The 27,125-nt window shown below is 38.3% G+C and overlaps 4 protein-coding genes across 5 annotated transcripts; all 4 read right to left on the bottom strand.

The window, feature by feature from the left end:
* Positions 1 to 1,543: 1,543 nt before the first annotated feature.
* sult2st3 (sulfotransferase family 2, cytosolic sulfotransferase 3) lies at positions 1,544 to 11,123 on the bottom strand. Of its 2 annotated transcripts, none has more exons than XM_008432060.2 (6): positions 10,891 to 11,123; positions 4,741 to 4,949; positions 4,532 to 4,658; positions 4,040 to 4,134; positions 2,709 to 2,889; positions 1,544 to 2,603 (listed from the first exon to the last, which is right to left on the bottom strand). In XM_008432060.2, exons 1-6 carry the CDS (start codon positions 11,024 to 11,026, stop codon positions 2,488 to 2,490), a joined length of 864 nt encoding a protein of 287 aa, XP_008430282.1. In that variant the 5' UTR covers positions 11,027 to 11,123; the 3' UTR covers positions 1,544 to 2,487. The 2 variants fall into 2 exon arrangements, with proteins under 2 accessions (XP_008430282.1, XP_008430281.1); XM_008432059.1 differs by lacking the exon at positions 10,891 to 11,123 and adding an exon at positions 6,876 to 7,109.
* A 2,865-nt stretch (positions 11,124 to 13,988) lies between these two features.
* On the bottom strand, positions 13,989 to 18,312 carry tmem147 (transmembrane protein 147). The gene is made up of 8 exons (XM_008432058.1): positions 18,213 to 18,312; positions 17,538 to 17,640; positions 17,109 to 17,178; positions 16,102 to 16,167; positions 15,801 to 15,937; positions 15,630 to 15,714; positions 15,316 to 15,437; positions 13,989 to 14,487 (listed from the first exon to the last, which is right to left on the bottom strand). Exons 2-8 carry the CDS (start codon positions 17,612 to 17,614, stop codon positions 14,367 to 14,369), a joined length of 678 nt encoding a protein of 225 aa, XP_008430280.1. The 5' UTR covers positions 17,615 to 17,640; positions 18,213 to 18,312; the 3' UTR covers positions 13,989 to 14,366.
* Positions 18,313 to 19,181: 869 nt separating this feature from the next.
* On the bottom strand, positions 19,182 to 20,675 carry LOC103478310 (macrophage mannose receptor 1-like). The gene is made up of 3 exons (XM_008432057.1): positions 20,410 to 20,675; positions 20,020 to 20,335; positions 19,182 to 19,928 (listed from the first exon to the last, which is right to left on the bottom strand). Exons 1-3 carry the CDS (start codon positions 20,646 to 20,648, stop codon positions 19,731 to 19,733), a joined length of 753 nt encoding a protein of 250 aa, XP_008430279.1. The 5' UTR covers positions 20,649 to 20,675; the 3' UTR covers positions 19,182 to 19,730.
* Positions 20,676 to 24,878: 4,203 nt separating this feature from the next.
* LOC108167017 (C-type mannose receptor 2-like) lies at positions 24,879 to 26,406 on the bottom strand. Its single transcript, XM_017309393.1, has 3 exons — positions 26,126 to 26,406; positions 25,728 to 26,043; positions 24,879 to 25,622 (listed from the first exon to the last, which is right to left on the bottom strand). The coding sequence occupies exons 1-3, from the start codon at positions 26,347 to 26,349 to the stop codon at positions 25,410 to 25,412; spliced, it is 753 nt and encodes a 250-aa protein (XP_017164882.1). The 5' UTR covers positions 26,350 to 26,406; the 3' UTR covers positions 24,879 to 25,409.
* Positions 26,407 to 27,125: the final 719 nt, after the last annotated feature.

The raw sequence follows: 27,125 nt of genomic DNA on the forward strand, positions 1-27,125 counted from the left end.
GTTACGATGTATTCAGAAATGTTGTGTTATGCAAACATTAACCGTTTGATTTTACCTAAACCAAATCAGTTAATTATTTAAAATAAATCAAATGCACGCACTTTATAAATATTAAATACATTGATTAAAAAGCATTGAGAGATCCTGTGCATTTTTTTAGGTCAAATGATGTTTATTGATTTGCAGTTATTTTCTAATCATTTTTAGGTGAAAAAAGGGCACAAATATTGAGATAAATACTCATACAGATTTTTAAAACTCTGGTTAAACTGATCGGACAACCTCTGTGTGACTGACTTTATAAGTGAATTTAAAGTTTTAGTGAAACTGTATTTATTCAGGTGATGGACGTCTTCGTTCAGGCACAGCGCGACAAAAATTAATGCACCTGCTTGCAGTGATGATAAAAAGTTTATTCATTCACAAAAGTTAATGATCTGTTTAGCATTTAACCTAATTAATTCCTATTTCTCCTCAGTGGGTTTTTTCTTCTAATTTTAAAAACATGTTCGTTGAGTTCAAAATGACCTCAGCCATGTTCTGAAAACTGTTTAAAAAGAGAAGTCAGTATGTTTGTTAGTTAGGAATTCTTATGTAGAAAAGCCATCACAACATGAAGAAACTGACGTGTGAAACTCAGTGAGGATTGTAGGGATCCAAGTGAAAACAGATGCGGCATCTAAATATTCCTAAATTCCCTTTTTGCATGTTATTGTAGCTAAACATCTGTTCATCTTTGCAGATCTGCACTACTTCACCAATGGATTTGGGTTTTCTTACTTGGTCCTCTTCCTTGTTAGAACACCTCTGGTGCTGTGGCTCGTTTTCCTCTATTGAAATCCAGTCTGTTCTCCACTGACTGCATGACCTTTATATACACACAATAGTTTAGTTGCTTTTTCCGCAGCAGAACCGACATAAAACCTTATTAAATGTTATGAAAATAAAGGAAAAAAAAGAATTTTGCTGAGAGATTATCTTATCAGGCATTTTATTTGACTTGCCTAGTGATGGACATGTAGAGGCTTACCTCTACAAAAAGAAAACTTGTTGCTTTCCATAAGCCAAATAAAAGAACTACAATATCAAAATATTTTACTGTTTGTGCAAAGAACATATTTGTGAGTTTCACAAACTAGAAATGGGGGGGAAAAAAACATTAAACTTTTTCATGTTGTTTGAAATGTCTGAGCTGTATTTGTATACAGAATGTCCACTTTGTATAAAACACAGGTCAACTTTCATCAGGGGTTATCCTGGTGTGAAAACGTGTCAAGCAGCTCTGTCAGCTGTAGATGGCTCGTAATATTCATCAGTGAAGCTGATGAATATTACTGATGAAACGACCAAACAAAAAGGATCCTTTACTCTTAGGAGATGCTGGTGGTTAGAAAAACACGCACTGTCTTACCCCTAAATATTATTTATGGCAACATTGCAAATAGGAAAGAATCTACAGTAATTTTAAAAAAATCAGATTTTTGGAAAACAACTATCAGATTAAATTTTGTATCCCAGCAAAGAAGATGACAAGAACTGGAACTGTAAATGTCGATATTAATTTATTTGTAGTAAACTTTAACAGGATATTGTCAATAAAGGAATTTAAACACCAGTGAAAACATGCAATCATTTTTTTCAGTCTAAATTTGTATGAGATTACACTTTTCCTTTTTTCATGTTAATAGGTATTAACAACTTTCTTTCTATTTCGTCAAGGTCAGAATGATGAGACGAATATTTCCTTAGGACGTTTCTAAGTCTTTCTTCAAAACTCAAAGTGAGAAGCTTACAGCAGCTCTGTGAGGAAGAATGGACTCAAACCCCATTAAAGTCAGAGAGCTTAAAGATAAAGCTACTAAATAGCAGGATCATGTTTTTTTGAGCCCTCTGAGTTTGGAGGGAACAGGAAACAAAAGTATCTCATTATTCTGACATTTAGTAAATAGGAATACATTTGGGAGCCAAAGGCGACTACAAAATAATTGTAGTGCATTTAATATAAGAAAGTAAGAAAAAAAAGATGTTCTTTATGTTGCATATAAAAACTTCTGGCTTGAAATGAGAAATGTTTTAAGTTTTTGTTGACTTGAATACACTGTGTTTCCCTTACATGTTTTCTTTTTACATATATATTATTTGCACATTGATTTTAGTTATACAGATAAAATTTGCACTCAAATAAATGATGTTATTCTGCAGTTAGTTCAAAAGTAGGTGATCTACTCTATAAGTGCCCCTTTCTCATAGAAATGTCTGCTTATTATTCAAACTTTTAAAAAATACTTTAATTAAACTCTTCCAACAATCAATCAATAATTAAATACATGTCAAGGCACAAGTTACAGTATGAATCTATCACATTGCTCACATTAAATCTAAATCATTTTGAAGTGTACAAATTTAAAATGTCCTATTTGGAAAAAACAACAACTATCAGTCGATGCCTTGATTTTGTTTCTTCTTACTTGAATTTTCATGTGCGGATCAGTCCAAGCTCCACGGCAGAGAGAAGTTCTCTCCCTCCAGCTCTTTAGTGATCACAGACTTAAATCGGGCCAGCTGTTCTGAGCTGAAGTGGTTTTTCCAATCTCCTGCGATCCCTGTCGCAAAACAACACATCGGTGAAAGAGTGAAACAAACACCAACTCGTTGACAGGAAAACAAATCTCATGTGATCAGTAGACAGACATGTAAAAAACACTGACCTTTCCTCAGGAAAGGAGACTTGTCGCTGTCCATGTACTCCTTTGGGCAGAGGCTGAAGTTGGACATGGCGTTGGCCTTCATGCTCTGGAAAGAGCAATGCTCCGCTATCTTCTGAATGACTTCTTCACTCAGATTCCTGTGCAAGAAGCCAGAAATGTGCCTGATGGAGGCGGGCAGGTCCTGAACGAGAGACGATACTCAATCATGAACACGGTTATGATAAAATATGAGTACAAACTCTTTACTCTTGTAATCTCTCTGCTTAACTATTTTTTATTATTTCACTTCACATTTAGGCATAACTTTACGTTGGCCCAGTACATGTAACCCCAATAAAATTCATTGAAATTTGTGGCTTTAAAGTGACATGTGGAACAGTTTGAAAGATTTGCAAATATTTGTAAGATATGTTAGTTTCATAATCACACATAACATGAAGCCCAACAAAAAAGGAAGAGAGCCGGTTTCATCAAGATGTCTTTTAATTTACACAGATAACATGCAACATGTTTCCGACTTCCTAGTCGGAAACATGTTGGGAAGGCACATAGGTGTCTTCCCATAAGACACTTATATACCTGACTTTTATTGTGAAGGGATTAAAAACAAAAAGCTACTGAAACTTATATAGATGGAAGAAAGTTACCACAAGTCAGTGCTACTATAAATGGTTTATGGGAAACCTGTAAATGTTTTTCAGTCTTTAGTTGACATTTATGAACAAAAATAGTTTTTCCGTAAAAGCGAAGGGGCAAAACAACCAACAGGAAGGCTAAAGATAACACATGCAGTACAACATAGTTTAAAACAGGAAGTCTATACTAGCCAAAGATTACATCCATCCATCCATCCATCCATCCATCCATTTTCTTCCGCTTATCCAGGGTCGAGTCGCGGGGGCAGCAGCTTCAGAAGGGAGGCCCAGACTTCCCTCTCCCCAACCACTTCTTCCAGCTCCTCCGGGGGAACCCCAAGGCGTTCCCAGGCCAGCCGAGAGACGTAATCCCTCCAGCGTGTCCTGGGTCTTCCCAGAGGCCTCCTCCCGGTGGGACGTGCCCGGAACACCTCACCAGGGAGGCGTCCAGGAGGCATCCTGACCAGATGCCCGAGCCACCTCAACTGGCTCCTCTCGACGTGGAGGAGCAGCGGCTCTACTCTGAGTCCCTCCCGGATGACCGAGCTACTCACCCTATATCTAAGGGAGAGCCCAGCCACCCTGCGGAGGAAACCCATTTCGGCCGCTTGTATCCGTGATCTCGTTCTTTCGGTCATGACCCAAAGCTCATGACCACAGAGCTTACATAAAGATTACATAAACTCTTAAAACTACCTGAACCATTTCCTCATAAGTGATGAAAAGTATCCTGTCTCCCAGCTCTGCATTTCTCCAGCTCTTTACATGGTCTGTCCATTTCCCAAAGAAGACTGCAGACAAAAAATAAATAAATACATGATCACAGAATAAAAAAAATATAAATTTTTTTATGTCGCTTAAAACAGATGCAGCATGACAAAACCACCCAGACGGTTTGTCTGGAAGGCACTCTAGAAATGTATCATTTCTCCTTTAGCTTTTGTTAAAATGTTATTATAATCATGTCATGTCAAATGTTATTTATACCATTATTTATGAATAATGAAATCTTGATTTAGTAAAGCAGATTACACAATTAGGATCCCATCATGAGAGCAAAACTACCTCGACACTTAAACTGATCAACTAGCTTCTTAATACTGATAAACTGAAATATCAACACAGGCTACATGGGAAACAAAACACCAAACTCTTTGAGGAATCTGAATTATTTTTGGATTCTCTGACCTCTGCCATCCAGGAATTTTTCCATGAACTCCTCAAAAGTCCCTGGATCCTCCAGGAAGGTGGCCATCTGGTGGAAGTAATATGAAGACACCAGGACGTCTTTTGGGTTCCTCATTACGTAGACCACCTGCAAGTGACGAACACATGCAGCACTGTCTATATTCTCGAGTAGAGCCTGGACATATCTGACCGAGTCTCCACCCACTTACTTTGGCTTTGGACGTGCGGAAGGAAGGCGGCATGAAGCTGTAGCGAAAGTGTGTGACGAGCGCACGTGGCGACGGCAGCTTGTCAACGACCTGCGCCAGCCTGGTCTCCTCCAGCCACGGGACCCGGTCCCAGTTCACGACCGTTTGGATGGGAGTCAGATCTCCGCCATTTAGCACCAGCGGGAGGATCTCCTGCATCCAGATCGTCCCTACAAAGACGAATGAGACACTTCAGTTGAAGTCAGGATTTCCTTTTTTGTTGTTGTTTTTAACTGGGTGTTGACTCAGACTTATTGAGAAACAAAGGGGAAATGAGCTGGGTTTTTTTTTTTGTTTTTTTAAACTTTCTGCATCAGTTTGGGGCCAAACATCACACTAATGTGAGCACACAAGGGTAAAAAAGAAGCAGTACAAGGTGCTCTCTTTAATTTATTGTTCTTTAACAAACTCTTAGTATTAGGTAACTAATAATTGTAGTTGTGTGATTTCCATCAAAGTATAAATTTATTCCTTAGCCTGGATGCCGCTCTTATGGAGCTGTGGATGCTTAAATGTCTTGTAGATCCTCTAAAGGGAAATCTGAAACTTGTTTTTTTTTCCATCTTACATAACAATTCTGCATCAGAGAGGGTGCACAAGGGAAATCCTGAAGCTTTACATCTAGTATGAGGGGGGATTACCAGGTTACACTTGTTCCCCAACATATTCCAATAAACATCTCATAATATTTTTCTCAGTTTACGTGCAATAAGGGCTCACATACATCAGAGGTGTTAAATGAAGCACAGGCCCGAGATTTATATCATAATGAAAAGTTGAACTGTTCCAAAAAGGACGGCATAGGAATTAGGAAGGATCCTTATGAGTCCCAATCTTTCAAAGTTTCACGTTGTTCGCTTTAGGAATTCCTGAAATGACTGAAATGAGTTAATTTAAAAAAATAAATCCTCAAGGCAAGCATGTTTTTGCTTCAGTACTTCATTAATTCCCAAATAACTTCATGCTGTTCAAGCACCTCATTTTATTCCAGCATGCAGTGACAGGATTTATTGCCATTGTGAAGCACAACTTGCTTCACTTTAAGTTACATTTAGATGCTGGTTCTTTTCCCAGTATTACCCGGCGGTAATTATCCATTATTGCATCTATGCAAATCAGCTGCCCTGTCACAGTTCTTGAAAAGGATCCCAGCAGTACTGCCAGCAGCATGTTTCACCAGGATGTACAGGGTGATGTATTGTGCAGTCATCATTTCAGTCCAATGTTTGCTACAGACAGCAGCTGACAGGACTCCCAGAATCATTTTACCTTTTTAGCTAAATTGTTGACATTTTTTTCCAGATTTGTACAGAACACAATGTCACATTCTTCCATCTGAGATGAGGATCTCAGCAATCTCTTCCTGATATCTCCCCTGAACATCTTTGCAAAAAACATCAGTATAAAAACACTGACACTGCGCCATGCGTCACGGGCAAAAGATGAAAGGTAACAAGGTGACCGGAGGGTTTATTATGTTGTACAAAAAAAAAATCCCCAACAAAACATAAATAATTTTTGTACATGTTATTATGTGTCAGAATAGGGCTTAGAAAATAATAATACCAAAAAATATATATAAATAAAAAAATTGACCAAAAGGGCACTTGGGGCCAAGGAGCAAAAGGGGCAGGTGCTCAAGCCCCCCCAGAACCCCCCATCTGCACGTGCCTGGACTACAATAACTTACGTGACTTCTAAAGGCGATTGGCTTAACTTGATTTTATTTAGGGATATTCGACAAATAATACTGCTACTTTTCAGCTTATTATTTGCACAAAATGATTAAAGCCGTACATAATTTTCACTTCCACTTCACATGACCCGCTATGTGTTGGTTTATCGCATAAAGGATCCCAATAAAATACTTAAGTTTGTGTATGCAACTTGGAAAAATTGATAAAGTTCGGCTATTTACTGGGAATGACAAGTCGTATCGTAAAATCCAGTCCAACACTGTCGCAAACTTACAAGGTTTGTGTAGTTCACAAAGTGTTCAAAGTCCATTTTTATTCCGGCTTAATATGAGATCAGACATTGTCATTAATGCATTATCGGTGCTGTTAGAGCAAAGTATTATCTTTAAGTAAACTGACCTGACTTCGGGTACGTAACCGAGAGAACATCATCATCTTTCAGAGTGAATTCCTGCGCAAACTTCAAACTCTCTGCAGAGTGAGTCTCTCTGGGAAACAGAAGTCCCTGATACTCCAGGTAAAGCTCCTCGGAAGAAGGCATTATGCTGCAGAAACGGAGTCACTACCAGTCCACTGTTGGTGCGGAGCAGTGAACTGACCGAGAAGCGCTCGCCTGCCCTGACGAGACTTCCAGCCCCTCTCGCGGGAACACGAAGATCCGCGAAAGCAACCTGGTCCGCTTCAATTTGCTATTTAAAAAGATGGTGTTTTTACCTTTTTCTTCGTTGTTATGCATTTTTCAAGTATTTATTTTCCACGTATAAAGTGTTTTTGTCCTGAAAAAATAATAGTGCGGAAATAACAAAGTTGTTGAAATTTTGTTTTGGACATAATAAAACTTTGAGGATTTTCTGCTGTTTATTTTTGCTGCATTTATTCTATCACACTCAAATGTTGTCGGAGTAAAACGGGTTTTCTTTTTTACTAGAGGGCATAAAAGTAATTTGAGAACACATTTGCATAAACCCCTTAAAGGTAAATTGCTGTGTAGTCTGCGCAAATTCACATCACATACTTCGGGAAAAAGCTGTAATAATAAAAGAAAAAGATGTTTTAAAATGAACATAAAATATAAATTAACCGAAGTCAGTTTGCATTACCCTAAATGAATAATTGACCATATTTTTGAATAGTCTTTCCCTGCAGCACAACACTTCTTGATCTTTCACAAGTTCTAAGACTAGTTTTAAGGAAGTTGCTTAACTTGCAGACTAATAGCTACTATTTTTGCTTCTTGTTTTCCCACATTCAGTGATCTGCAGAACATTAGTTAAAATATGAACCATCAAGTTGACTGTTAACCTGATCCCACTCAGAGAAGAATGTAAACAACTCAAAATAAAAATAAATTGTTAATCAAATGGATTAAAAAATGTCATTCATAACTATGTTCTAAAACACACAAGTCAACCTCACAGTGCAGCCGTAGTAAAGATATGATTCAGTAAGACAGTGGCACTGTTTCTGATAGATTTCTTCTTTAAATTGAAATTATTATGGAGGATAATCCATTTATTTAAAACAGAAGAATCTTCCACAGAGGTGAAAACCATGCACAGGTGGCAGACATCTATGTCCGACTCCTCTGAAAGCATAGTGGCATTCTTACAGACGAGCTACTGAAAAAGATGTGGAACAATGGGGAAGGCAGCTAATTCAGTCTTCTGTTGTCTGAACTCGACAAACCTTTAAATGGTATTTTAAAAGTTTTGCTTGTAACCTGAAACTTCATAGGAAGAATGGAACCATGTTTTCTGAGCATTAGCATGTCATCAGTATGATAGGAACAACAATGGCACCTGGGTCTGAGCAGGGCAAAGTTAAGGGAGATGTTTCTGGAACATAAAGTGCTGTCATGTCTTTAAAGTATGTGTGGCTTTCATGCTGAATGGTGCATGTACACCGAGATCAATGGTGTCGAATTCATAGTGTTCACGCTATGGTGACAGGAACATTGCCATTCTTTGACACCACCGTCTTGTTTGTTTATTTTTCTTTTCTTTTTTTTTATCATCTGAGCATCCAGAAAATAAATGTCACTGCTGTCTGAGTGCCACAAAATAGTTATATAATTATTGCCCAAATTAATCAGAGAGCAAGTGAGAATCCAAAGTGAGTGAACCATCTGATGAATTCAGCATGAAATTATGAATTATTGGATCAGTGTTGCAGCACTTCAGGTTAAGTTGTGTTGATTAGTAACAGCACTTACTTAACACTGGATTGAACGGTAGTTGAATATAATTTTGACATAATTTAGACCTTAGAGGAATGGTGACATGTGCAAATGATTGTCATTTTACATGGAACAATGATGGCGGACCACAGGCAACCTGTGGTGGACCAGCTGAGTCATTTTCCCCACAATGCAGTGCAGGTGAAAGTTGAGATGTAAAAGAAAGCAGCTTCACCAAAGCTCTGCAAAACATAAATATGCATTCCAGTTCTGATGCTCATATGTGGACAATCTGCAAGGCCGCTATGCTCCATCATGCGAGTTTGCACCTTTAGCGCTGTCTACTGGTTACACCTTGCATGTACGGGAGTATTTGTTTCTCTGTGCATTCCACTGTGTGGATGTGTGTATGTGTGTGTGTTGCATAACAAAACAGTCTGTTGTGGCTTTCTCACAGTGAGCTCATTGTTGGATTCTAAAAGCCCCATGTGCATCGCTGGCAGGGTGAGATGACCAAGAGCATCCAAACAGGGAAGAACAGATACCATGAACTTCAGCGCATCGACTGAGATATGTTTCATTAACAGGTTGCAGAATCAGTAACTAGGAGAGGCAGAGCAGAAATGCAAATGAGGCCTCACTGAATGATTTTCACTTAGTAAAAATTTGATATTATTTTTTAAAAATCAGCTACTTTGAACTTTGCATGTTCAACTTGTTTACCTTGACTAAAAATTAACTTCCAGTTTCTTCATGGTCTTCTTCTGTGATCAGCCTTTATTCAGGATTCCTGCTTCAAGCTGGGCATTCAGAACGCAACAGTTTTACTCACTCCACATGACTCCAATGTGACTCAATTTCTTTTAGCAATTATTCAAAATTGCTGCATTCCTGCCTGTTCAGTATGTAATATCTCATAATCTAATAATCCTAATTACTCTGACTGGTGAAGATTTGTTGGAATGTGGATCTCAACATATAACAATTGACAGTTTTAGTAGCTATTCAGATGGAGAGTGCATTAGCAGAGGAACACATATTTCAACTAGGTAATGGAGACTGATGTTTGCCAAAATCAACTTCGTTTCCTCACATTTATATATGAGTGAAATGATAACATGTTCCAACAACCACTGTGGCAGCGTCTTAATGACTTTGAGGAACATGGAGTTTGTTGTTTCAGAATATTTTGTATCTGATCCCAACGTCATCTAGTATCATGATAATCTGAAAGGTGAAACTGCGGTGAATGAAGGGAGTGATGGAGTAACTGATTTTCCAAAATAGACAAGCCGTCATGGAAACAGGTATAACCGGTATCTGCCCAGAGAAAACAAACGTATTCAGACACAAACACACAAAACACTAAGCCAACATCTTCTGATTGTGCCAGACTCTTCAATCAAGCAGTTTTATGGTTTCCCAAAAAGGCAACAGAAGCTAAACTCAAAAATGCAGCTTTAAAAAAAACACTTGGGAGAATGCAAATTTAAGACTATAATTCATGCTTGAATGAAAAATCCAATTTGTTTAAAAGGCTTTGAACTGTGGCTGATAAAACTGAACATTCATCCATGAAGTAAAGGTGTCAGGTTGCATTAAGAGCTCATACAGAAAATCAAATAAAATTCCTTTAAATGGACATGGAGTCTATTTTGTCATTTGTGAAAATAATCAATAAACCAAAGTGTACACCTTTGTCACTAGTGAACATTGGGTTTGTCCAGAATCCTTGATGCATTTATATGTTGCAGATGTAAATAATGTGTCTTGCATTTCAGGCATAAGAAGAAAAAAAAATCTTTTTTCTTCTTAGCCTTTTAGCCTAAGAAAAAGCTAAAAGCCTTTTAGCCTTTTTTCCTGCTAAAAGAGCAGGAAAAAAGGCAATTCAATCTTCTGTTGTCTGAACTCGACAAGCCATCCATCCATCCATCCATTTTCTTTCACCCTTGTCCCTCAGTGGGGTCGGGAGGGTTGCTGGTTCAACAAGCCACAAAATGATATTTTAAAAGTTTTGCTTGTAACCTGAAACTTCATGGGAAGAATGGAATCATGTTTTCTGAGAATTACTATTGTCATCACTCTGATAGGAACAACAAACATAAAAGCTACTCTAACTCTGATATGACATCTTACTTCATCAACGACATTTATTTATATATAATAGGATGGAACATTCACTACACCTACGATTTAAGCATTTAAACTATGGGAGATCCAAGAACTGGTTTACTTTACCTGACTTGGGATATGTCACCACGAACACATCAGAGTCTTCCACTGAAAAATTTTGGGCAAACTCCAGGCTCTCTGCATTGTGGGCCCCAGGGGGCAGGAGAAGGCCTCGGTACTCAACATACATCGACGACGACATGAGGACTGATCCCAGGGAGGCGATGGCTTACAGGCTGCAGGTACCTGCTCCGTCTGGACGTAGCTTCTGCCTCTGGTCTCTCTCCTGGTCTGTACTTATGATCTGCAGAGGGAGGACAGAGGGCAGAGCCTCTTTCTTTAATTGCGTAGCATTCTGAATGGCGGCCCTGTGGGGAACGTCATCGGCTTCTTTAATTTAAGGATTTGAACTATGACATGCTCATTCTGTTTAGAAAAAATGATTTGCTCAAGTTCTCCTGTTACTTAAGCAAATCTATTTAGCTTTTTGGCTCAAGAAAAAATGCCAGTGGCAGTGAAAGGTCTGACTAGGACCCACAATACTTCTCCAGTCAATATGTCAGATATCACAAACATGACTCAATCAATACATTTTCACGACAGGCTAAATGTGTCTTGGGCATTTTAAGTCCTGATATGTTTTGTCCAATGGCTCTCTTCTTTTTTTTATGGTGTAAATAAACACCAAGATTTTTTTTTTGTAAATATGAGTCTTAGTCTTTTATTTCTGGCCAGTGTTCACTCATTTGTTTGTCCACTATTCTTTTCACACCCATATTTCCCATGTGCTTTGTCCTTTATCTCTTTTTTCAGTCAGGTCTCCGTGTCCTTTTTGTCCCTCCCAGGACAAAGTCTTATTAGTTCAGTTTGATTTGCTCCTTCAGACTCAGTGGTAACAGTAGGAATGTGAGAAGAGGTTATGTATTTGATGTGGACTGTAAATACTGAGGCTATTTTTAAAACATAAATGATCAAACTTTAATGTCTTGTTTTTTACATGACTTAACCTCATATAACTTGTTTGTACCAGGCTTACTTTTCATGCTTTCACAAATCAAGTGAAAGTTACACACAAGTATCAAACAGAATAAAATAAGCCCAAAAACTCACCATTACATCATAATACATAGAAATAACCTGACGCTGTGAAATAGGTAAAAAAATATATATATATCTTCCTCCAGCTTCTTGTCTTGTAAATAAACACCATGATTTTCACACTGTTGTGAGACTTTTCTTTAGTATTGTGATGACTTTGAAATATAAACTTAATCTTCAGGTTTATACATTTGTTTAATTTTTACTCTTCAGAAACCAACAAAATGTGTGTTTTTGCACTGAGCCACAATACTCTATTGTAATGACAACAGATTATGCAGCATATCTTCTTCATTCCAAACATTATATAAAAACATGCCACCATGACTGTTTAAAACAATATTATTGTCTGGTCAGAGCAAATGAGCTGAACATATTCTTCAACAGGTTCAGTCCAGGAACAATATCATCATCATCATCATCATCATCATCATCATCATCATCTTCATCTCCCGTCTCCAGCCAAACTGATATCTGATCCTCCTCTGACCCATAGCTATCCTGTCGGACTTGTTCCATCTTCCACCTCAGTCATGGACTCTTCTGCTTCCACAAGTTTGTCTTCAACCACATTAGGAGACGCTGCTGCTCCCTTTGCCTCCACATCCAACTTTTCTGTATCTAGAAGTGAAAAGACAGCTGGAGAGGCTGAACGGGAACATCCTGCAGGTCCAGATGGTGTCAGTCCCAGAGTCCTTCTGCGGCAGCATCTCTTCAACCTTAGCCTGACCCAAGAGGAGGTTCTGTTGTGGAAGACATCCTGCCAGGTTCTGGTACCGAAGAAAAATCTCCCATCAGACATAACGACTATAGACCTGTTGCCCTGACAACCCACATTATGAAGAGACTCCTGGAGGCCCACTTGAGTAAGCAGACGAGCTCATATCAGGACCCCCTGCAGTTTGCTCATCGCCATGGAGTTGGAGTTGATGATGTCATCAGACACCTGCTTCAACAAACCCAGTTTCATCTGGAAGAAGCAGGCAGCACAGTGAGGATCAGGTCCTTTGATTGATTCTCAGGTGCATTGAACACAATTCAGCCTGATTTGCTCTGTTAGAAACTCCAGAAGACACAGGTGGAGGCCTCAACAATCACATGCATCTGTGACTACCTGACAAATAGACCACAGTGTGTGACACTGAAAGACCGTGTGTCTAACCAGGTGGTCAGCAGCACAGGAAAACCACAGGGCTCTGAACTCTCACCATTCCTTTTCACTCTCTACTGTTCAGACTTCCAGCACAAGTCCGACTTCTGTCATCTATAGAAATAATTAGATGACTCTGTAATTGTTGTATCAGAGAAAGACAAGAGGCTGAGTAGAGATCTGGTGGAGCGTTTGTGGCCTGGTGTGGGAACAATCACCTAATCTTGACTGTAAACAAAGCAAAGGAGATGGTTGTTGATTCCAGGAGAAACAGGGTTGGATCAAACCCTATTTCCATCATGGGAGAAGATGTGGAGGTGGTTCAGGAATATAAATACCTCGGTGTTCATCTGGAACACAGACTGGACTGGAGACGCAACAGTGAAGCGTCTATACGAAGAGACAGAGCAGACTGCACTTCTCGAGGAAGCCAAGATCAGTCAAGATTTGCAGCATCCATCCATTTTCTTTACACCCTTGTCCCTTAGTGGGGTCGGGAGGGTTGCTTGTGCCTATCTCCAGCTAACGTTCCAGACAAGAGGCGGGGTAGTTATTCCAGCTGCTCGGAATAACTCCAAAAACTGGAGCTGCTCGGTTCAGAGCAGCTGGAATAAGGTTTGAGACAGACCAGCCGCTGGGGAGATGGACCTCACCTGACACCATTACTCTGGATGTTACAGGTAGGTGAGCAGAAACTAAAGCTACCGAGACATTTCAGAAAAATCTCAGTATTTAATGATGCGTGTTTGTCCCCGTGTTTCTCAATTTTGTTCTTCTGTTTTCTTAGCTCGACTCTCCTGTCAATTAAACATCATATATTAAAGGAACTCCCACATTTTTTTTATAGAACTTCATAACTGATCAAAGCAAAAACTGGAGGACAGGAAATGTATCGAGATAATAATGAGAAATGTAATGTAATGAGAAATGTATTTTTTTATTAAGTGTTAATTCATTTGTAGTTACATCAATACAAAATTCACATCTTAAAAACAAACAGAATCCAGTCACACTGAAGAAGTATTCTGATGTTGACGTTCGTCCCTTTGCTTCAACTAATTCAGTGAAAAGTTGGGTAGAAATGTTACCCAGAAAACGCTCTTTTTCCTCCTGGACTCATAACCAATGAAACAAACTGGAAGAACTGGAAGCTGAACCAGTTGGTGGATCATGTCAGTCAACTCCAAGTGGCCCTCCTTTAAAGCTTCACAGCTCAGACTCTGACTTATGAAAATCTTTCCTCCAGTTTGAGCCGAGGCTGTCGAGGGTCGTTTTACGGCCTGCTGCTTTTTCTTCAGCTGCTGTGAACCAGAGTGACAAACAGGAACAGTGAGCAGAGAGAGACGGCGCCGGTCAGGACGGCTTTCACCAGCAAGACCGTCCAGCTGCCCAGCATGAAGACATGGACAAACAACCTGGGTACACGAGAGAGACGAACGTTACTGAGAAAATAATTTATTACAATAAGAGTTTGGCTGAAATATCTGAAATAATTGAGAAAATTAAAAAAACAACCAGACTTAATCATAAAATGATAAATCTACACAGTGGTCAACAAACAACCAAGACAAGCTACAAACCCTCGAGTCATTGCATTATTATATATTTTATGTAGATTCTTTCAAACGAAGGATGTGACAATTACATTCCTCTCATGAGACAAGATGAGACATGATCGTGGGTTTGTAAGAACAAGGCAGAAAATTAGCTAAATTTGGAGAAAATTAGAAATCCCCACTTTTCTGCTCACATGAATAGAATATGTAAATAAAACACATCAAAACAGGAAGTTTTCCTTTTTAACTTTAAAATAAGAGTCCCAAACATCCATGACATAGTTTAAACCTAAACAAAACAAAAAAAACCTCCTTACACTCTTACACTTTATCAAGCAAGGTTCATTTTGACAGACTTCACATCACAAAACAGACTTCATGTCAACAAGAACATATTGTGGTGTTTTTATACCACAAGATCTTTTGACATCCCTACTGAATCAGTTTCACTAAAACATCGACTCAGTAAACTGTATGTCTGTTTCTTTTGAGACATTTAGGTCTTCATTCTAGTCACATGTCTATCTTTGAAAGCTTTGAATAACCATATATTAATCTTTTGGACTTTAGTCTTTTTTCAGTTTTCCTAAGTATATTCTATTCTAAACGTTAAACCTAATAGTTTTAATGACGATGTATTTGCTTTCCAACCATCTGAAATGCTGACACTTTCATTATGAGACTTACTCTATTAAAAAGGCTTTGTACACACACAGAGCCAGCAGCACAGTCACAGGCAGCCTGAAGGTCTTAGGGAGGTCATATCGGGTGAACATCCACACAACAGCTGCCAKGGCGATGTAATGGACCTACACACACAAACACACACTATTATTGAGGTATATAACGTCTAAACAAACAAACCCATTGAAAATGTGTGGAAAAAATAAATAAATCCATCATAAAAAAAACAAACAAAGGAATTAGTAATATGAAAAGGCAATCAAGACTTAAACGGTTTAAATAAAAAGAAATAAGGCACAAGTAGTAAAGCTACTCACCAAACTAATGTTTGAGTCAAAGCTCATCTGGATGTACTTCCAATCAAACTCGATTCCTCTGGCGCCGACCCACAGGGGAAGAAACCTGAACAAACAACAAACATGCAGTTTTTACACAGTTGGGGAAATTTCACAGATACGTTTTCTTCTCAGGAAAAAGTCACTGCTAACCTCGACATGACAAGCTCTGCTGTCGCCCAGCCCATGGCAGCGACCATGATCTTGTACTCTCCTTTCCCAGCATTACGAGACATCACCAGATGGAGACCCAGCAGGTCAGCCAGGTCCACTGTGGACTTCATGAACTCCTGAGAAACAAATAAACACGGCTCTATACCTAGACAAAAACCAGATCTGCACCACTTAACAATTTTGGGATTAAAGGACAAACCAATATTACCAAGCGGGGGTGTTTATCATTTTGAGTTTCTCTTCTGATTTTAGTTCTACAATAAAAGCTTTTGCTACTCACCCCTACAAAGTCATAAACACCGGCTCCTCCTTCCCAGGTTGGGAAAAATGTAGCGAGAAACAGCATCTAAAAAGACAGAAGGGAAGTGATGGTAAAAGAGTAATGTTGAAAAGTAAAGAAGCACTGAGAAACCAGCCGGGAACTCAAAAATCTGACCCTGTTATCTAAATCAGTGAACACAACATTCAAAATGGCTACCACCTCTTGCTGTTACTGTTTTGTTTTTATTTTGACCTATGAAAGTATGTCTGTTATGAAACATGCTGAAACTGTACTTTTGGAAATCAGAGTTGAGGATCTACTTTTTCTGTTCAACACAGAGAAACTGGTGTTTGAGAAATGCCAGCTGCATTAAAAACACTAATTACTAATAAAAGATGTAGGGATGTATCGATTTGAAAACTTAGGCCAATGCTGAAATCTGTTAATAATATTGCTGTTGTGGCAGATAATCAATATTTATGATACTATATGTATTTTACAACCCTTTTAACACCTTGAAGAAAATGACCACACTACTGACTTCATCACTACTTCTCTGCTTCAGCTGAACTCCCCATAATCCTTTGCTGCATCACTGTCACATGACCAACCTCTCACCCACCACCTACATAGTCAAACAGGAGCCAGACGGAAATAAATATTGGTTGGAAAACTGGAAGTTCAGTTGGAAGTCCAGTTTTATCGGACCAATATTGATATGTTAAAAAAATACAAATTTTCAGCCAAAACTGATGTCAGTGCTGATATATTGTGCATTCCTAAAAAAATGTCAAAATATTGACAAATTTTAAAGATGCTCTGTTTTACACACAATGCTATGTTGCTTCTACTTGAACAAAAGCTTAATAATCACAAAACGATAAGACGAACAAGAGATTTTCAATACATTTCTTTTCAGCATTTTCAACCCCAAGTATCAGCAATTGGCAAAAAAAAAAAAAAAGTAAAAATAAAAATCGATTGGTCCCTCTCTAAATGAAAGCAGATAAGGAAAGCTTCTTTACTTTGCAAAGTTGGACAAACAGGTACGTCGCTCCTGCCTGGACGCATCTCCAGAAAGCATTGTACTCCGAGCTACGCATGTGGAACACAAACGGAGTTAGGTGAATTCATTAGTAAGACTGGAACAGGCACTGAAATTTAAAAAAACATTTTTACTTTATGATGCACCGCTTTACAACATGCATGCTGTCAACTGTGGATAATTTGAGAGCACAGGACATAAAAGGATTAAAGGGCCCCTCTCCCAAAACCTGACATTACTAAGAAGCTTATAAGAGACCGTAAGAGTCTCGGAGCATATGTTACTGCTGCAGCTGAGGGGGGGCATGAACCAGGAGTCTACTAATGAGTACACAAAGAAATATAATTCTTACTTTTGTAACTTTAGTCAAGCAGTTGAAAGCATAGAGAATAATAAACGAGATACTCACAGGCCGCTGCATTTGTATGTGATGAAGTAAGGGAAATAGGCCAGGGCAAAGCAGTTTCCAAAGTGAAAAAGTGTCATCGCGTCTGTCGGTGAAAATCAGCTTCCTGTACAGAGATAAAAATAAACATAAGAAAATTACAAACACCCATCACAGGTTATCATATTTCACCTTTAGAGTTAAAACTCTAAGGGTACAGTAAAGACTCACTGTTACCGTATTATATTCGCAAATGATAAGATAGCTGAAGCACTGCGTCTGGTCGAGAAATTGGTTTATATAATGAGCAGAGAGAAAGACAGGTTTTTATAATTAATTGATATATTTACACGCATTTTAATGATCAGTCAGCTACTTCTGAAAATACATGACCGTTGATTTAAAACGGGCTGCAACACGAAGACCGCAGTTTTTACACTTGACGTGAAAACAACTAAAATGTCTTTCAAAGCCGGGGAAAGAAATGGCACAGAAAATGCTTTGAAATATCTCCAAAGTAAAGGAAAATGTAGCTTTCCGCTAGCTAAGCTAGGCGTCCCCTCATCTTTGGGAACACCGAGCTCTTTCAATGTACCATTCCTTTATCTCAGAAAAACACAAAGTCTCTTTCATTCACTAAACATGCGGATATGCCACCTACACACAAAAACGATAAAAATATTTAATATTTTAACTTACTGAGATGAAATAGCTGAGTAAATGCACAACGTCGAGCAGCTGAATGACAAGCGGAAGTCAGTTGAAGTCACCAAAACTACCTCCGATAATAAACTGTCGACCGAACGAAAGGTTCCGCATGAAGCTTTTATTTCTTCCGAGATTTGATATTTTTCACTATTGTCAACTTTTGCAGTAAACTAAGACTGAGATATGACACTACATCACACCACACACTATCAAAAATAGTTAATAAAGAGTAAACATATTTTCAACCTTATTAACTTACAAAAGTAATGTTCAAAGACTGTTAAATTCTATGTGCATCAATTTTTTGGGAACAAATTCCAAGTATTTGTTAGAATTTAAACAACGTTGGTAGACTGGTCAAAATTTATTTTCATTTATTTTCACCAACACTTAATCTCATGTTTGTACCTCTGTGTCTGAATCACCTCAACAGGAATGTCATATTTATTGCTATTTATTTATGTTTTTATTCTGTATGTAGTGTTTTTGATTTAATAATATGCCTAATGTAAGTTATTTTTCCTCCTCAAGCAATTGAGGCAGGCTTGTGCACTGTTGCTTACCAGCAGCAGAAAATTGTCAGTGTTCACTGTTGTTTTTTTCTTTAATTCCTTGAATTTGCAGATATTTTTTACATAAATGTTCTGTTACTACCTATAATTTCAAATTTGATTATTAAATTGTCATCAGACTCACCCATCAGAAAGAACCTTCACAATATCCAAGCTAAATAAGTATTACTCTATGAAACACTTTTGGAAGGATTTATAAATTTTTATCTTTCTTTTGTTCCATTTCCCCCCTCACACCAGCATTTTTTCTATCCACATTATTGATTTAGTTTCTGAGTTGAGTGTTGATTTTTTTTTTTTTTATATCTTTAAAATTGTCAGAAGCTTTTCTTTTCATATCTGAATGGATACATTTACACATTGTAGACAGTCATTAAGTATATTGCAAGAAACCGTTGAAAATACAATTACATTTCATAGATTCTACAGTACGTCATAAAACATTAGTACATCACAAAGAAAAAAATGATGCTACCCTCAAACAAGTAAAGGGCATATCATATTTTAAATACAATATGTAAAATGCAAGTTCAATACCCTACAATGCTAAGAGGAAGAAAGCTTCATGTTTTCTTGTTAATGTCTTTGCAAAAGCAGATAAGGTTTCTTCTTTCTGAGCAGTTAACTGTTATATTTCAACACGGTGCCACAGTGTTTCCACTGGGTTAAGCAGCATAACTTTTCTCATTGGTCCAATGTTAAAATGTTACATTTAAATTTTTATCAGCTGTAAACCAAAAATGATAAAGGTGTGAAAACTTTAGAACGTGTAGTTAGACTACGCAATGTATTCTACTAAGCAAACTGAGGTACTGGCATACAAGAACATATCAAAAATATTCAGACATTTTGGATATGACTGCTTACATCTCTATGTGTACAACATATATGAAGACAGACAGAGCTAGTCATTGTCTAGCTATTCTGTTACTTCTTCCTATACTTTTTCATAAGAGCAGATGAAGTTTCTTCTTTCTGAGCAGTCCCTGCTGGTCCAGTTAGTTGTGTTATATTTGGAGACGGTGCCACAGTGTTGCCACTGGCTCGGACAGTCCGGCAGCATCTCCTGGTGGTCCAACGCCTCTCCGTCCGACCACCACCACTCTCCTCCCAGAAAACGCAATCCTGTCCAAACCTGATAGACACAAAGCAAATGAAATAAAAAAATATATATTTTACAATTCTAACCTTGCAGAACAAGAATAAATCTCGAAGGATTCCCAGACCTCCTCGGTGGTGGCTCTGTAGATCCGATCTCTCACATAGCTGAAGTTAGATGGATAACTAACGCTCAAGAGGTCATACGTATGGGTTGCATTTGTCATTTTTCTGCAGTGATTCAGAGCATCCTCCCAAGTCTTGTTCTCAGTCACCAGCAGCAGATTGTCTTCGTAGCAGTTGAAGGGAAGCGGATAGGAGCAAACTGTGCTGTACCACTTTTTAGTTGGGATGTTATAATTGCAACAGCTGTCGTCAAATTGCTGACCTGTCGCCCAGTTCTTGCTCTGTGAGACGTCATCTCCCGTCAAGCCTTCACCAGTTCTGAAACACATCAGCAGCTTAAATGTCTGAACTGAATTAATAGTTATGTTTCAATCTGATACCAGCTCACTCACTTCACATTGATCCACCTCCAGACTGACTGTTGCTCAGGATCCTCGTGTAAACCAATCCAGACATGGGTGTAGCCTGCGTTCTGCAGCCGGGTAGTCAGCAGGTTCGGGTCTACTATATTCCAGGTAACCATGTCTATGTGGTTCTTCTGGCAGTACTGTCGTGCTGCATCCCAATCAAGTACCTTAGATTGAAAAGTAATGAATATGACCAGCCTAGCTTCCAAACAAAACACAATCATACAAAGGAGGAGTAGTGTAAGCTCAGGACGGCCACTAATCCCCATTTTCAGTTCTGCTGGTACATAAAGTCAGACGTGTCAGTGGCTGGGAAGAAGCTGCCACTCTCAATTTATAGCAGCGTACAGAGTGCTGCCAACAGGACACACCTCACCACCACCACATACCAGTGGTACCACTCCCTGCTGGCTGATGGAGAGAAATTATCGCCCTGGTAACTTATTTATACAGTATGTGCCACACTTTCTAGTTTTATAAGTTTGTGTCAACATTTGCTTTTAATCCGATTTGTCCTTCATCGGTTTTACATGAAGAATCTCTTTCAAACTACTAATATAACTACTTATATTGGTTTTCTAACACCACATTGTTCATCTTTTGTCCTTTACACTGTAAAAAAAAAAAACATCTCTAATTTACAGTAAAATACCGGTAGCTGTGGTTGCCAGAATTTTACTGTATAAATACGAAGTTATAAAATCATCATAAATACACATTTTACCATATTTATGCAGTAAAATTGAGGCAACAACAATTGCCTAATTTTACTGTAAGTTAGAAACAGGTTTCTTTTGAAGTGTATTTTTCAGCAGTTTGATCACTGCAGTGATTAAAAAGCTGTGTTCTCTATACCAGCTTTGTATTACTCTACAGTTTTGTTTTTCCCAAAATAATTAAAAATGGAAATCCAGACTAAATTCAGCGTACTTCAATGGTTGTTTGATTCAAATTTGATTTGTATTTAATTCAAATTGTCTTGCTTGAAACAGGCTCTGAGTTAGTGTGCGGAAAACCTGACTTCAGGTAATTTGAAAATGCTAATTACCAATGACGGTGTTGATTTAACTCTCTGCTTTAGTTTAGAAGGGATATTTGAAATATTAAAAGCAGGCAGGGCAGCTGTGAAAACCTCAACATGGACTAATTCAGTTGAACTTTGTGGCTTCCAAGCAAACAACAATTAAATTTAAGTTTGATTGTTGATTACCCAAAAGCAGGGAGGAGGTAGGTGGGAGTGTGGATGCAGCAAAATAAGAGTCTGAACAAGAATCAAAAAGTTCATCAACTAAGAAACATAGTGCAAACTGACTGTATTGTTTAAGTAAGAATCTGATCATTTTTAGGTAGAGCAACAGGATGCAGTCAGTATAGTGAAAGAGGAATTTGACAAGCAATGCATGAAATAAATGAATAAATGTGGAAGAACTAACAATGTTGGATGGAGAACAAACAACTGGGTCAGCAGGCCTGGAGACACAACAGGTAACAACAAGTACATTCATTTCTCCTGCTGAGTCTCATTCTCCTCCAATTTAATGCAAACGCCACGACTCGGGTACGAGGAAGGCAGGTAGAGCAGATGCAGTAAAGTAAAATGTGATGAGAAACTAGAAGTCTAATAGCCAGGGAAAAGTACAGTCCAGGCTTCATGTGATAAACACAGAAAAAACATGAAAAATCAAGAAGCAGGAATCTAGTGGATAACTGGAAAGGCAACAGGATGCTAAGGAGATATACTGGGAGAGAGGTGATGACTGGGATAGGATCCTGTGACTGCAGATTGACTGATGCTGGAGGAGTGACAAGGACAAAGGACTGCACTGCCCTGCATGTTTCTCATGCTTCCATGCTTGAACACACCTGAATCATTTTAACTGGCCGTTTTCAGGGTCCTACAGAACTCTGTGACAACTCAGGAGATCGTTGGACGTTGTCGCGCCAGCACTCGGACTGACATCAAACACATTGGGTTTATGACAACACTGTGAACAAAAACAAGTCCTAAAATAAACAAACTCAACCAAATTCACTCGGACTTCTTCGGATGTAGAAGTCCGAGTTCCTTCGTGTTTGATTCAAATGTTCTGCATTCAAACTAGTCTCTGTGTTTAGATGGGCAGACCAGGATACATGTAAATGACTGAATTTGAATCATGGTGCTATAGGATTGTCTCTTGTTGGTAAAATAAGATTTATGAAATAATAAAGACTTGGGTGGAAAATTGTTCAAATGAACGATTTAGTTACAGGCGACATAGAATTTCAATAATGAAATAATGGTTCCCGGTTTTAATTGTTGCCTTAAGATGTCATAAACACTGACATACATGAATGTCATTAGTTTGAGGCTGTAAAAGGTTTTTCTGAATGCCCTTTTTCAGAGTGGAAGGACTGTACTGAAAACTGCATCAATGGATTATCAAAAGCAAAAACTAGAGTAGAAGTTAAACAATAATACAGATTAGAAGATTCTGCATTAATCCTCTAAATATAGTTTGATAAAAATAATCCACACTGATATTTTACTAAATGTGCTTCTGCTATTTGCATTTGCCACTTTTTGGAACCATTAGTATTATTTTTAACTTAATTTTGATTGTATATATGACCGATTATGACAAAGTTAGCAGAGGTATACTTTAAACTGGTTTGCCTCCCACATCAGACCCAGCCTTTTAATGAAAGCCTCCCCATGTTTTGTTGGGTTGAGCCAGAGGCTTTTGCACTGTCATTCAATATTTAACTCCAGTTGTGTTTGTAATTCTTGTCCTCACAGGCTGTGGTGCCTGCCCATTTTGTTCAATAACGAGTAATCTAAGGTGTTACTACTTCAAATCCAGTAATCTGATTAAAGTTACTTACCCAAATCACGGTGCGTGACTATGGAAATTTGTTTCCGCCACTCAGGTACCAACCAACTAACTAACTAACTAACTAACTAACTAACTAACTAACTAACTAACTAACTAACTAACTAACTAACTAACTAACTAACTAACTAACTAAATAAATAAATAAATAAATAATCTAATTATTTTGAAATACTATCTCGAGATTTCGAGATAGTATTTCGAAATAATGAGATACTATCAAGATCCAGGATAAAGAGTTCATCCCCTCTCAATCCGCATTTCCCCACCAAGACTGTTTCGAAATGACATTAACGCGCCAAACTGTGTTTTTAAGGAAGCAAATCTGTCAAACTGTCAAATGCATTTCCCAAAAGAATTCTTGATCTTTTAAGGTGCAGCGTCAATAAAGGAGGAGCCTCCAGGCAAATGAATGTTTCTGCAGTGTGGGACCATTTTGATCTTACATCGGAAAATAAAGTATTTGTTTTCATTTCGTTGTTGTTTCATCCGGTTCTTTTCAGTTTCTACTTGATCTATCTGAATCCAAATTCAGCTGAAATTGAGTCTTAGTTTATTTTTATAGTGTGTTCTGCAGGTTAAGTGTTGCATATGTTTGGCAGAATTGTCTTATTTAAATAAATCCATCTCCTCAGTACTGAGGCATTACAGGGCCAGGCATGAGAATGAAGTCCCAGATACACCTAAGCTCAAGGATACAGCCATTCTACAAATTACTCACTTCCTTTTTATAAATTATTTCATATAAATATATTGTTTACTTAATTTTTTTCTACAGCAGGAGAAGTTCTGTCAAAAAAGCGTGACAGACTAAATTTCTAAATGTTGGAAAAATGTATTTGTTTAAATGAAAATTTGTGACAAAAAAAAACAAAAAAAAACAGTCCACAAGCATCCTCATTCCAAACACGTTCACTTAAATTTTCACTTTATGGCACATGTCCAGATTATTTATTGACTGTATCTAAGAATATCAAATATATTTTAAATTTAACTGAAGTTATGACACAATACAATATATAATACACAAAAAAATACAAAAACTTAAATCTTATCGTATAGACTAGGTCAAAGGTTCCCAAACTGTGGGGCACGGCCCCTACGGGGGGATGCCGTGCCATTGCAGGGGGGGCGCGGGAAGCCGTCTGGGTAAAAAAAACCCCCAAAAAACATGAACGCTGTATCCGCTGGGTTTTTAGGTAACGCATTGTGCCAACAGTTGGCATGAAACATTTACTAGCAACACTTTTCAAGCTTTGTTTGTGAGGAATAGATAAAAACACTTGATGTGTGTGTTCCTGTGTCCATCCCAGATTCCAGCACTGACCTTACAGCTACACACCGAGTTCCTGAGAAACTGTTTGACTGAATCACATTCAGACTCAGTTTGGACCCCATGGAGCCCCAGTGTGAATCCACTCTTATGCAATCGTCTAAATATCAAAACTCACCAGACCAGGCAATGTTTGTGTGAATTGTAGCCTCAGTTTCATGGTGCATAGACGTAGTATTCTGCATATTTTGGTTTTATCAAGTGTTACTATTTTCTTCCTATCTGACATCAACAAGCCATCAAATCAATTCAGAGTCAATACAAATGAACTAATTTAATTAAAAAAAAAATTCTACTTGATAAAACACAATCAAATAAAATGCAAGTTTAAAATGGTGATTCTTCTAAATCCTACGACAGAAATCCATGCAGAAGAAATAGAGTGGTCCTAATCAAATCCAAAACATATAGTACATTTAGATTCTCCATATTTAGTGATTTGATATTCAGACTCTCAGCACTGGTATCATTATTTGGGAATAATAACACCAACAGAGTCCATTCAACTAGCCAAAAATATTCATAGGAAGGATATAATGATTATTACCATTCCCATATATTCTCACCAGATATTGCGGACAAGAAGTCCTTTGCAAAAACTGAGTTTCGACATATTGAGCAGATATATAGTCATATCCAACAAACTAGAACATGTGTTCATATTATCTGTCATTATTATGACACTTACGAAGCTAGCAACTAGAAATATATTCAGACCTTTTGAATATGACTGCTTACATCTCTATGTGCACAGAGTATATGAAGGCAGAGAGAGAGAGCTAGTTTTGGTCTTTCTGTAGTTTTACATAATTGCAGATGAAGTTTCTTCTTTCTGAGCAGTCCCCACTGGTCCAGTTTGCTGTGTTGTACTTCGACAGCATGCCACAGTGTTGCCACTGGCTCGGACAGTTCGGCAGCATCTCCTGGTGGTCCAACATCTCTCCGTCGGACCACCACCACTCCCCTCCCAGGAAACGCAATCCTGTCCAAACCTGGTAGATGTGAGCCAAGATTTCAACAGCAATATCAAAATAAATCCTCTACATATTTATGGTCTGGTTATTGCACAAAACAGTAAGTGACAAAATCAACCAAACCTCTTCACTGGTGACCTTGTAGATCCGGTCTCTGATGTAGCTGAAATCAGTAGGCCTTGTAATGCTCAGGAGGTCATACTTATAGGAAGCTGATGACATTTCCCGGCAGCGATCCACGGCTTCCTCCCACGTCCTGTTCTCAGTCAACAGCACCAGATTGTCGTCATAGCAGGCAAAAGGAAGGATTTCAGAGCAAACATTGCCTAACCACTTTTTTCTTGCGCTATTATAAGAGCCACAGCTGTAGTCGGTTTTTGGTTGAGTGGCCCAATAACTGCTCCCTGAAACATCCTCTCCCGTCAAACCTTCATTGGTTCTGAAAAAAATACCAAAAAACAAAATGATGTGAAATGTATTTATGTTATAAACATGGGGATTGCACCAAAAAGGAAACTCACTTCACATTGATCCACCTCCAGGCTGACTGTTGCTCAGGGTCCTCATGCAAACCAATCCACATTTCAGTGAGTTCTCGATTCTGCATCCACGTAGTCAGCAGGTTCGGGTCTACTATGTCCCAAGTAATCATGTCTATGTGGTTCGTCTGGCAGAACTGTCTTGCATCGGTCCATGTCAGCTCCTTAGAAATAAAGTAAATGGTTTGTAGGAGCCTGGTTTCCATCTGAACCGCAGCATTAAAAAGGAGCAGCAGCAGCAACTCAGGACGGCCGTTCTTCCCCATTTCCTGTCCTGTTGTCGCATCAAGTCCGATGTGTCAGAGACTAAAATGTCAATTTATGTCAGTGTAGAGGTCAGCGTCACTTAGACACGCCTCAGTGAGTCCAGCTGACCAGTAAAAACATTTCCCTACCTGATGTGGGAGAAATTTAACTAACACTAGGATCATAGTTTAATGCTCTCCACCAAACATGACATTCTGAATATAGTCATTTAAAATTTGCTTAATTAATCTTATCCAGTTTCAAGAAGAACAATTTAACAAAAGGTAATTTCTGGACAAATATTTCAGTTTGACGTTTTATTTAGCCCTCTGCCTTTATGTCTTTATTCTTCGTCATTCTCTGTAACGCCACACATTTTCAGCAAATTGTTTCGGTTCGTATTCAAATCTGTTTCAGTCACTCAGGAGCAGAAACTATGATATCGACAAGAGCTGATTTGTGAGAAACACTAATAGAGGGATTATACATAATCAGTCCTATTAATAATTTAGCTTTTTATATGTGAAAATAATGTCAAATAAATAAATAAAACAGATCCAAATGCAGTCATGCATGTTTCAGTAGCTGTTCATTTCATTGCTTTGGTGATTTATTCAAATTGTCCTCATTTACAAAGCATGGCTGGTAGGAAAATCTGCCTCCAGGTAAATGATCCAATTTGACATGCTAATTATCTTAGCCTTATTTGAAATAATAAAAACAGGTAGAATATATA

Source organism: Poecilia reticulata, linkage group LG16 (genome assembly GCF_000633615.1).
Source record: "Poecilia reticulata strain Guanapo linkage group LG16, Guppy_female_1.0+MT, whole genome shotgun sequence".
Lineage (NCBI taxonomy): Eukaryota > Metazoa > Chordata > Actinopteri > Cyprinodontiformes > Poeciliidae > Poecilia > Poecilia reticulata.